Source organism: Adiantum capillus-veneris, chromosome 17 (assembly GCF_014529385.1).
Source record: "Adiantum capillus-veneris isolate H3 chromosome 17, ASM1452938v2, whole genome shotgun sequence".
NCBI classification, from domain to species: domain Eukaryota; kingdom Viridiplantae; phylum Streptophyta; class Polypodiopsida; order Polypodiales; family Pteridaceae; genus Adiantum; species Adiantum capillus-veneris.
In genome coordinates, this window is record NC_140947.1 from 56,987,940 (window position 1) to 57,000,240 (window position 12,301).

The 12,301-nt window shown below is 40.8% G+C and overlaps 1 protein-coding gene across 1 annotated transcript; it reads left to right on the forward strand.

Annotated features, from left to right (window-relative positions):
* The first annotated feature begins 4,358 nt into the window (after positions 1-4,358).
* LOC147437297 (uncharacterized) lies at positions 4,359-6,678 on the forward strand. Its single transcript, XM_086486544.1, has one exon. It carries the CDS (start codon positions 4,807-4,809, stop codon positions 6,676-6,678), a length of 1,872 nt encoding a protein of 623 aa, XP_086342670.1. The 5' UTR covers positions 4,359-4,806.
* Positions 6,679-12,301: the final 5,623 nt, after the last annotated feature.

The window sequence follows — 12,301 nt, forward strand, 5'->3', positions numbered from 1 at the left end:
GTTATGTGCCCGAGAGAGAGAGAGAGAGAGAGAGAGAGAGAGAGAGAGAGAGAGAGAGAGAGAGAGTACTACACAAACACTAACATAGAACTCAAAGAAGACAATAAATAAATGAACTTCCCATATAGACAATGTGAATGAAGGGCAAGGCACACCACCTTCAATTAATATCATCCACAACCTTGCTGGATAAATTGAACGATTGGAAAGAGCAGCACTGATCGCAACTTTATAAACTACATATCCTAGCCCTGCAACATTTAATCTAATTGCAAGACCATTAAAGCCTTAACATTTCTTTTATGTCTTCATTTCAAGACAGGAAAAGCAGACATATCTACCTTTGCCAATGCAGCTCCAAATTCCACTTTACATGACTATACAGCCAGGGATATGCAAAGCAATGGTTCAGATAAAGCCGTATTACCACATATAAAGGTATGCAAGGTCAAGTGACCAGAGAGAGAAAACTACATGACAGATCTACGGAAGAAGAGGGAGGGATTAGGGGTTGCAATATGAGCCCGTGAAAGATTAACATGCAGCTGGCTTTACCTTTAGTTTTTGGAGCTGAGACTGGAGCCGAGCCACTTCTTTGGGGATGTGAATGTGCACGACGAAGCAAGCTGCTTCTTCGTAGTTGGAGGAGAGAGATGGGATACAGTAGTGAAATTACGAAGTAGTCAAACAAAGGAGAGCTGGAAGAGCTCAATTGTCCTATAGGCTATGAAGGCTCTCATCTGTATGCATCCCGCGAGGAATCAAAGACTTCTAGGCACGACGCCTTGACGTTATTAGAGCCTTGAGTAAGAGAGCCCAGAGCTCGAGGTGCTTATCTGCAGGTCGATGCATATTAGGGGAAGCTTGCCAGCATTCAAATTTCGGTGAGCACTGACCTGTGCCATTGCCACGTTGGTCAAAAGGAAGAAGAAGGGTAACGGGCTAATAGAAAAGGAGTCGGCATGCGCAGCCACTTGGAGGGTGACCCTCTCATTTTAATATAGGTATAAGATGTATTTAATTAAGTTATAAGTTATAACGTATGCATATTTCTAGAATAGAAATTTAGCAAAACACAATGTAGGAGCATTGAAGGTGTCTCATAATTTTGCATGTATCTTTGTAGAGAGTCGTGTCACTCACAGCTCGCGAGGCCCGACTCCCTCCTCTTCTTTCAACTGAGCTCTCGAGTCGAAGTCTCAGCTCGTTCACCTTAGTCTAATCTCAGCAGCTCAACTCGTCAGGACGTTGGTCAACAATCCCTAGCCGGAATCTATCTGCTGGTGCGCAATAGCCTAAGGAGCAGTGGCAAGCCCAAATTACCTGAGAGTTGGATGTGACAAACAAAAAGCAAGGCTGAAGAAGAAAGGCAGTAAGATGCGGATTCTGGAGATTGCATCACCAAAAGTCGGGACTCATTCATTAGTCACGAGGCGCAAGTAGGTAGTTTTTTGTTTGCCTGGGTAATATTCTCTCCTGTGAACGTAGTTAATATTTTAGTTTGCATGCTTGGGATCTTTGATGAAGCTTCTAACTTAGCCTTAAGGGAGAGCCTTGAAGTTTGAACGCATGTCAACTCTGAAAGCTTCTAATTTGAAAATTTAAGCATCAAGGGATACTTAGGCCTCAAGGGATACTTTTTCTGGATAAAGCCAACCTTTAAAGTTGCTGGCACCTAAAGTTCTCATTGTAAACACAGAGAGTGCATTTTTTTCTAAATTAATTGTATGTTGCAACTTGCTAATGTTGTGAACCTTGGATAACTAGAACCAAACACATCTACCACCCAATCATGGGCTAGGCAAACACCTTGCCCCGTGTTCTATGAGATATGATGCCGCTTCCATTGTCTATTCAAAGAGGGTTTTGGATCGCTTTCTAGAGTCATGAGGCAGCGAGGACCAGAGGTGTCTCGGATTGTTTTTACTCGAGCTACATGGATATAGAGAGAGCTTGTTGAGGAAATGAGGGCATCAAATCAGATCCATGCTCAGAGGTAGATCACATATTTCTTCACATTAGTCAGTGAATAGCTAGAGGAGAAACCGTTACAGTAGATTTTGGATCCCATCCACACCAGAGGTATGTTTATTGATCAAGCAATTGAGTTAGGAACATCTAGGTGCCCATGACTATGGGTGGCCTCATAGCATTGACAAAGATTGTAGTATAGGATCCGGATCACTCTAGCTTCATATGCGAGATGCTAGTCAGAGTACTAACCATGGAGGATATTAGTCACTTTCTACGGTGAGTGAGGAGGGATCTCCTCTGAGTTTGATCCCCCACCTCTGTTGATTTGTATCACTCATTGTATCAGATCCACCCCCCCCCCCCCCCCCCCCCCCCCCCCCCCTTTCAGCTCTTTGTACTCTTTTTATTGTACTCAGACATTGTATAAGATTCACCACTTGTAACTTTTTGGTGTCATAGGTCATTTTGGCCTTTTGAAGATGTTAATATAACATTTTATTTCATTTCATTTGTGTGTGTGTGTGTGTGTGTGTGTGCACGCGTTATGCTATTTTCCTCTTGAATAGATCTTTGAGGTCTCTTGGGATAGATTTCTACGATGTTAAAATCCTCTTCTTCTCCCCTCCCCCCCCCCATATATCTATATGTATGTGTGTGTGTGTGTGTGCGCGCGATAGATTTCCTTATGTCTTTCTCTAAGGAGTATGAGATACTATTTTTTACTTGGTATGATTATGGGCTTATAGATTTGTTGTGTTTATGTCATTGCAGGAAATGAAGACTTTGGTGCTCTTTCCAAAATGAGATGCAACGGTTCACTTCAATACATGCATTAGTGACATTCCCACTACACTAGAGGTGAGGGCTCGTTCCTCACTCAGGCTTTGGATTTCATTACTATAAATGGTACCTATTAACACTTATCTCTTAACATTTCAATAATCATTTTCTTTTTTAACTTCAATTTTTGTGGTGAAACTCAAAAAAATAGTAATTACAATTTATAGTGTAGAGCATCTTGAACTATTTGGTGAAATAACACATTATCGCTAAAGAATCAGATGATTGTTCTACTCATGGATCACATTTATGTTGTGAGGGTATCGCTGTTATAATGGGACAATGGGTCTATCAACTATTGTGAGTGTATTGTTCTATGGTTGAATGGGTTATTTATTGACTAGCTTGGATGAGCAAAAAGTCGTGCATCTCAACATTTTGAAAGTCAATCTTTTGAAATTGTTAGTATAATGTTTGTTCAAATAAGGTGTGCTTGCATGAATGGTGATAAAGATGCTCATTTGCAATTTTCATTGCCAATTGAGGTGGGAAATTCTTCTTTGAGGCAATAAGAATAAGATTGATATATGGATGTACAACGATTTAAATAAGCACATTTTTTGGATGCTAATGAAGCTTGAAATTACCTCTTGCTAGGCTATTTACTTCCTTAGAGATAATTTGTTGAATAAGGAGTGCTTGCATGAATGAGGATAAAGATCCTCATGTGCAATTTCCATTGCCATCGGTTGAGGTGGGAAATTCTTCTTTCATGCAATAAGATCGATAGATGGGTGTGGTGATTTAAAGAAGCACATGTTTTGGATCTTGTTGAAGGTTGAAATTACCTTTTGCTAGGTCATTTATTTGTTTTTAGAGATATTTTGTTGAATAAGGTTTGCTTGCATGAATGATGATAAAGATGATCATGTGCAATTTCCATTGCTAAATGAGACGGGATTTTTTTTTTCACATAAGATTGATAAATGGGTGTGGTGATTTAAAGAAGCACATGTTTTGGATCTTGTAGAAGGTTGAAATTACCTTTTGCTAGGCCATTTACTTGTTTTTTGAGATATTTTGTTGAATAAGGTTTGCTTGCATGAATGATGATAAAGATGATCATGTGCAATTTCCATTGCTAAATGAGACGGAAATTCTTCTTTGAGATAAGATTGATAAATGGGTTTGGTGATTTAAAGAAGCATGTTTTGGATCTTTTTGAAGCTTGAAATTATATTTTGCTCCTAAGATGATTAGGTTTTTTTGAGAGCTATTTTGTTGGTTTTTAATGGATGACAATGTGAGGCACTTTTTAAGAAATAACATAATTCGAAAATACATTCATTAAAGTTTAACATGAGGGCTTGTTTGTCGAGACTCTTGATTGCAAGGTTGGGCATCCCTATAGATTGTAAGGTTTGGGAAGAGAGAGAGAGAGAGAGAGAGAGAGAGAGAGAGAGAGTTGGGTCTTTGCATGCGTTGTACATGTGTATTAAAGTAGACGAGGGACTAGTACTTGAGAGTATCTCATAAGGATGTGATTTATGTGAAATTTATGTGCTTGATAATTTTGGCTTGCAAGGCATACAGATCCATCAAAGATGAGTCAAAGTAATTTGCTTCAATTCTTTGGAAGGGGACAAAAGACCTCAACTTCAGATGACAAAGCTCGTGCATCAGATAACAAAACTGAAAAGCAATCTATGAGAGAGAGTTTTTGGCTCAGATAGCGAGATGGAAGACATTGTGGAGATAGAGGATACTCTCGAGGTTGACGTGGAGAGTTTGAATACCCATATTATAGAAGAAATCGAAGGTGTAAGGCAATCAACTGATGGCTCACACAATGGTGTCTCTACAACTACAGAAGTGATTGCACCAACAAAGGCTAAAAAGGTAACCGTGAGGAAGTTTCGTCAAGAATGGACAATTACGTATCCCTTTGTTTTCCAGGTCATTCATAAGGAGAAGGAGTTTATGAAATGTGCTTGATGTACAAAGTATAAAGTTAAGGGACCTTGGGGAAAAGGAAATGGTTGTAAAACAATCATGAAGAGTGCCATAAGAAAACATCGTAAGGCCAACGAGCATGTTTGGGCTGCAACAAAGCACTATAGCGAAGGTGGAAAACGGATGAAGACTCATGCGAAGGAAGTCATTAGTAGAAATAGGCACAGGGTTATTATCGTCATGAAACTTGCATATTTCAATGCAAAAGAGGACCTGGCTATCCGTAAGTATGAGGGATTGTGTGGTTTGGCCTATTCTTTGAATGTAGAAGAAATGCCCATTCAGCATGACTACTCCTCATATACTAATATGATGGCCGGGAAGGAGTTCATCTTTTGCATATCAAAGTATTTGGATGATTTGCAAAAGCAAAAGTTGTTGCAAAGTCCCTATTATGCATTGATGGTAGATGAGACTACGGATAGGTCTTTAGAGAAGCATCTCATCATTTATTTATCTTTTCTGGCACCTAAATGTTCAGGTTGCTCCTCTGTTGAAATTACATTTGCAAAGCTACTCACAGTACCTGATGGGTGTGCCCAGACAAAGTTTGATGCAATCATGAAAATGATGAAAGAAGTTAGACTTAACAAGCAGCAATTGGTTGGAATAGCAACAGATGGAGATAGCTCAATGCTTGGTTGCCACGATGGATTGGTTGCAAAAATGAAAATAGAGATGCCACATCTCATGAGTGTTCATTGTATTGCACATAGAGAGGCTCTTGCTGTACTTGATGCAGTTAAATGCTTTCCTTGTTTACCTTATATTGATAAACTTGCTAACAAAGTCTATTCATGGATTTCTGGTTCTAGTGTAAGGCACACAGGTTTCCAAAGTTTGTTGAAGGAGATGCACTTACAAGTCTTAGAAGTTTTAAACATTCATGAGGTTCGATGGCTCGCACGAGGTAATGTGATGGAGAGGTTGACACAACTCATGCCTGCAATTCTCAGCTTTTGGAAAGACAATGCGAAGAGTTGGTATGAGAAACTTCGCGTTTATAAAGTCCTTTTTTGTATATACATGCTGGCAGATGTGCTTAGGGATCTTAATGCGTTGAATACTCATTTCCAGAAGGAGAATGTGGATATTCCTTCTATAAGTGCTGAAATAGAGGTAACTATTGCTTCTTTGAAACGAAAATTTCTTCAGCAAGAATTTGGAAAAGGCACTCACTTCCTGAAGAATTTCATGGATGCCACAAAGGACTGTGTTTTTGTGTATGTTAGTGATGATGGAAGGGATATTTCGCATCAGCTCTTGTATGCTAAAATTCCAGGCAATGATGCAAATGGGTTGCCATTAGATAAGGAAGGGGGCGACGTTCAAAGTTGCATGAATTTTGCAAAGAGGTTTGTCTTGAAAGTGATAGAATGTGTGAATGATCGATTTCCAGATGTTTATTTCTTCAATGCAGCTAGACTTTTCAGCCCGCATTACTATCCTCGCATAACAAAGATTGCAGAGGAGATAAAATCCAGAGAGAAAAAGTTCTCAGAATGGCTTGAGAAATTGCTTGAGAAGTTTGGGAGTCTGGTTGACATTGACAATTGCAAGGTAGAGTTGCCATCATTCATAGATACATTGTATTATGGCTGCGAGGGGATGAATATGTCAGATGCATGGCGTGTTTTTTGTTCTAATAAGAACTGGATGCAAACGTATGTGAATCTGACAAAGTTGTGGCAGGTCATACTGGTTCTTCCTATGTCATCTGTGTCATGTGAAAGAGGTTTCTCAAAACAAAATCTCATCAAGACGCATGCTCGGCAGTGCTTGAATGTGGAAACTCTTGAAGCATTAATGCGTGTTTCATTGCTTGGACCTAGCATTGAGAATGTAGAATGGCAAAAGGTTGATGATATTTGGAATCTTGCAAAACCAAGGAGGACATCGTCCGGCTTATGAATTTGTGATGCGATTCATCTTTCAGTATTTTGATGGAATTCGCTATTGGAATATATTCGATTACTTAAATGGAGTCCATGTACTTTTGAAGGGACTTTGCTAATATGGTCTATTAGCTTTTTGGACAATGCGCTCAGAGTTGCATTAAAAAATCCAATGCCCATGCAATTTCTCAGTTGTTGATATAACATGCACTAGCTGATTTCTCTCCAGTCAGCAGCACGTTTTACCTCCTGTATATTTATTGAAGATGCAAAATGAGACAGCTTTTCCTATATGATAGCTGAGCTTTTACATAATCTTGTTTCGTTAGTTTTGCAAAAAGAAAATTCTTACTCTGTATATTTACTGAAGATGCAAAATGAGATAGTTTTGCATATCTGATAGCTGAACTGTTACATCACCTGGTTTTGTTGGTTTTGCATTTTGCAGGAATCTGGCACGACTGGCACGTAAGCCACTCCTTGAAAGTTTTTTCACAAGTGTGCAAAATCTTCTATAGTCAAAAATAACTACTGATTGTCAAAAAAGGATTTAGCTACCTCATGATGTCCTGACTCCTAAGAAAAGGATAGGAGTTACATGGTGTTGTAACTTGTAAGCATTTTAGTACACAGCCAATGACCTGGTTTGAAGGTGGCAGCCAAGAAAGACAAGCTTATCTCAAAGTGTAATCCTTTATTTGGAAGGTAGTTTTATTTCAGTCCTATTTTGCTCTCGGTACTTGGGGCTACGACATCAATTCTCTCTCGCTTGGTTTTAGAGGGAATCCCCTTGTATCAATGTCCGAATCATGTTCGTCTTTTGCTTTGTTGCTTGTTTTTTGTGATTATTTGTCCATTGATCTCGGTTGTTGATTGTGTAGATCTAAGGGTGATGCGGTGCCATCATTTGTTGAAAGTTGAGGGCGAGGATCTACTGCTGCTGCAAGTTTTCATGTGCCCAGGGCTAAGACATTGACACTCTCTTGCTAGTTGTTGAGGGGATCCTCTCAGATTAGGGTCTATACTTGCTCTTTTTCTTTGCTGGTTCTTTTTGTGACTGCATGTGAATGCTGTTGACGCTACCCTTTTATTTGTTGATTTTACAGTGTAAGGATTGCATGGTGTGTAGTAGTGGTCAATGCTTACTGGTTATTGAGGATTCCAGAGATGGGGACTACCATGCAGTAGCTGCAGCATGTATGGTGGCAGTATGCTCTTGGGGGAGAGACCAAGTGGCGAGCTCCAGTGCAATGCGGAGCAGACACTAAGAAATGAGAAGTTGGAGGGTTGCTTTAGAGATCAGTGCAATATCATCCTGAGAGCGTTCTCCCTCTCCATCACATTGTAGTAGGCGATCCATGCCTGGATGTGCTTGCATGATGCATTCAGCATATTTCAGGCTGCTAAATATATAGTTATTCAAGCTCAAGTTTTTTGCAAGGGCCGTGATTCTAGCTGCAAGGTGTCATAAAATGGAAGTCTCTTTTGGGGTTTACTTTGTCCCTAATTCTGTAGGAGTAAGTAATGTCTGGTTGTAGACTGCAGTGAAAATTCCTTGGTCTACACATTCTGTATTCACGATGAGAAGTGAGTTATGCTCTTTTGGAGAGGGATTTTCTCATCTAAGTTGGGTTATGGCACCTCATTAGTTTTTAGTTGAGGTTGGCTAAACCATGGAGCTTCTTTGCTAGATGATATCAAGGCTAACACTTTATCTTCTATGTCTTTTCAATTCGACCTTTAGTCGTGACTTGTCGAGGCTTCAATTTGAGAGTTAACTTCTCGCAACTTTCTGTGATGATGAAAGGACCCTTCATATTTTTGTGTCAATCCTTATGAGTTTCCGATGTGTTTTTTCTTATGCAAATCATTGAAGGGCAGGCCCTGCGATTTTATCACTTGTTGTATTTGTAGCATGTGAAGTAAAGAACAGACTTTTCTTCATTTTAAAAGTGATTTCTATATGCTTTATGCAATGGAAGCCAAACCTGAAATAAATTTTTTTTTGTTACAGATTAGCAGCAAAAGGTGGATTAAGATTTCGTTCGAGTAACCAGAGATCTTTTGCTTGCAGAGGTGAAATACTTGAAGAACATTTGATGGCTTAAAACAACGTAGATGCATGAGTAATCATAGCAATTACCAAGTCTTACAAGTTCCCTTGGTTCGTTTGCCAGGTACATTGTGTTTTTTTCGTATGTGTTCATCCCATCATGACCTATGCAAGTGATTTTGGTGTTGTATTCTTATTGATGACATTGGTTTTCTATGTGGTTTCATGAAAATCTCTCAAGCTTACGTGTGGATGGGACCGTGGTCTGCAACTATTCAAAGGTTTCACTTACAAGTTACGAACTATTATTATTATCTCTAGGTTAGATACATCAAAATGCTATGAAATTTTGAATCTAATCTTCTTCTTGTTCCAAATGTGTATGATGAAATTATGAATGTATGCATTTATAGAGGTGTCGCTTGTTATATTCTAGCAACATAGTATCGTATAGAGTGAATCAACGATGTTTACATGATGAAGCTTAGCTATACGATGTTAAGCGTCATTTGAACTATGGAACCTAAGAACCTACCGACGCTCATCTTCTACACGTTGAGAGTCATTTGAAGCTCAAAAAATGTAAACTAAGAGTCACGTATTCTTAATCAAAATTTAGGGGAGGGAGTCAACTTTAAGACCTGGCTGTGTATCAAGTGTCACTACAAGAGGTTGTGTGCTCTTGTGACGCTGTTAGTGACGAAAATACACTGGGTTTTTATAACCCCCGGCGTCACTATAACCGTCGCTACGAGAGCGTCGCTATAGGCGTCGCTAAATGCATCGCTATAAGCGTCGCTATATAGAGACGCTCATAGCGACGGTTATAGCGACGTTTACACAGAAGACTATAGCGACGCTCATAGCGACGCTACAGAGCCATAAATAGCGACGGTTATAGCGACGCCCGAGAGATTTTTTTTTTGGTGACAGGGCATTGAATGCCCTGCCACCCATCAACCATATTGTACTTGATTCACTTTTTTAAAAAAGTGCAAGGGTAGATAATAGACCCAAAATAGTCACCCACAAGACGCATTGTTTGCAAAATTGACAAGCGTAAAATTGACAATTGTACACATCATAGGCAAAATGAATTGATTGGCAAATGTAATAATGACAATTGTACAACATCATAGGCATAAAGAATTGATTGGCAAAAGGAACTGCGGTGACAAATGTAATAATATACATGGTTCAAAAAGACGTATAAAATCCATCTCATGATACATAAGCTATGAGAAACCCTAAACTAATGCTATCTAGCTACGGCTAAACTGACGTCGTCTAGTCAGACGTCTCATCGCGTCCAAGCGGCATATCTGTCGGATTTTGCAAAAAAAGACAATAAGACAGCTTTCAGTAAGTATAAACATATAACGACATTTATAAAACAATACAAAAAATAGAAAAGAGTAAACCCTAATACTAACCATGCCGCCGCGAGAACTGAGAATGTCCATCAAGGCGTTTAAGCCCTTCCTGCCTGCGTACTCGCGCTCGTACGGTGTGGGATCACGTCCTGTCATCGACCACTGTCAAAACATACAAAGATTTCATTATGTTAGAATTAAAAAACTTATAAACCCTAAACTATCGAACATAAAGAGCAATGCGAAAACACTTACAAAATTGGCCTCAAATGATGCCCATCCACCGCTCCCCAAGTGGTGCGAGCTCCCTGCCTCTACTCGCGCTCTGGCTGCATCCTTTTGTTGCTTCCACTTGTCGGGATTCTCGCGCGCTGCTTTCTTCGCATTCTTCCAATCTTCTTTGGACAGCCAATCTGGCCTGTTCCACCCATTCTTGATTGCTTTTTGCACTTCGGAACGCTTGTGTTTGCAGTATTCGCGCATTCGAATCTTCATCAGGTCTTCATTGAAGCGCTGATCCCGTGTTGGAACGGGAAACTCATCATGAAGTATGCTGATGACTCTGTTTTTTAAATCACTTGGTACTTCACTCCATTTGTTTAGTATGTAGTGTCTAAATAGCTGAGAGCAAAGACCACGCATGCGCGAGATCACCTTCTTGCCGTCATCATCCATGATGATGCCGCCGCTGAAGTCGACGGAGTAAGGCAAGCTCTCTGGCCGGTGACGCGTGAACCTGGGTGTCCCGGCAGGGGTCTCTAGCGGCGTGTCGATGGGGGTACGGACGTCAGGTGTCTCCACCGGCGTCTGGGCCCCGAAGCGAGGAGTGTCGAGTGGGGTGGCTCCTGGCGGAGTAGGTAGAGGTGTGTAGCTGCTAGGAACAGTCAGTCGCGCAAAACCTGGCGTAGATGGCGATGCTGTGGCTGGTGTGGGGGCGGGCAAAGAAGGGGAGGGTAAAGAGCCTCGTCGAACACGAGGCGGTGTGGAGGCATCAGCGGCAGAATCCCCACAACAACCGCCACCGCCACCACTAGAGCGCCGGTGTCTAGACGAGTGTGAAGATCGTCTCGTCGACGCCGAAGCTTCGGAGCGCGCCAAATGCTCCGAAAGAGAGGGAGATGCGGATGGAGTAGGAATGCGCGATGATGCGCCAGAGCGATGACGCTCCACGTACCACTGTCTCTGCTGCGGTGACAAAGAAGAAAGAAACTCCTCATAATCCATACCTGCATTAAACACACGAATATTTAAACTTATTATTGAATGAATAGAGTAGACAATGACGCAAAGACCATTAAATACAATGACGTAATGACGCATATAAATACAATGACGCAATGAATTGAGTGATAGAAGAGGCAAGTCGAAAACTTAGAATTTTCAATCAAAAGATGTGAGCGCGAGTAGAAAAGAGCGTTATACACCATGGAAGGTACTTAGAGAGCCAGAGCTTTTACAACACGGAGCAAAATTGTTCAAATACAATATTTGTGGCTTTAAGAGATCTCTCTCTTATCCTCGCATAACTCAGCATAACTTCCTATATCTATATAGAGCTCTCCGTTTAAACACATATCCTCTGTTTCATTTTGTAGCTCCTCTACATGCACCCCATATAGAGTAGTAGCATCTTGATGCTCGTCTGGCACCACCGCAGCGGCTTCTGATTGAGCATCTTCTCTGATCTCCTCCATTGATGCCGTTGTGATTGGCACATGGTAGCCTTCATACGTCCTTGCACTATGAGGGGCTACCTCTATGACGTACCAGCAGTTTGATGTAGACTTTGTAGGATGAAATATTACCTGTCAGAGCCACATAACTTACATGAAAGCTTTCAAGCACATAACTTGTAAAAGGGGGATGTTAACTATTTACATACTTACTTGTTCACAATGCTCTGGTAGTACGAAAGTGTCTCTTAGGTCAGTCCATTTCTTAGTAGAATCCACCTCAAGAAAACCAGACTCTCCTCTACGCACAGTAGCGTTGCGACCCTCCATGATTATCTTGAACCATTGCACGTCGAACAAGTCGACAAAAAATCCTCTGTAATCGATCCTCAAAATCTCTTGCAGCGTGCCGAAGTAAGTGAGTTCCGCCACCACAGGATCTGCATCAGAGGAACGTCGTCGACTAGACTGTTCAAATTTTGCCATGATTCCACAATCTTGAGTAAAACGCTTTTTGTCGATCCGTTCCACCCTAAAATG

What these genes read in the sequence shown, in the direction of transcription:
- LOC147437297 (XM_086486544.1), top strand. Translation starts at nt 4,807, where the DNA reads ATGAAGAGTGCCATAAGAAAACATCGTAAGGCCAACGAGCATGTTTGG.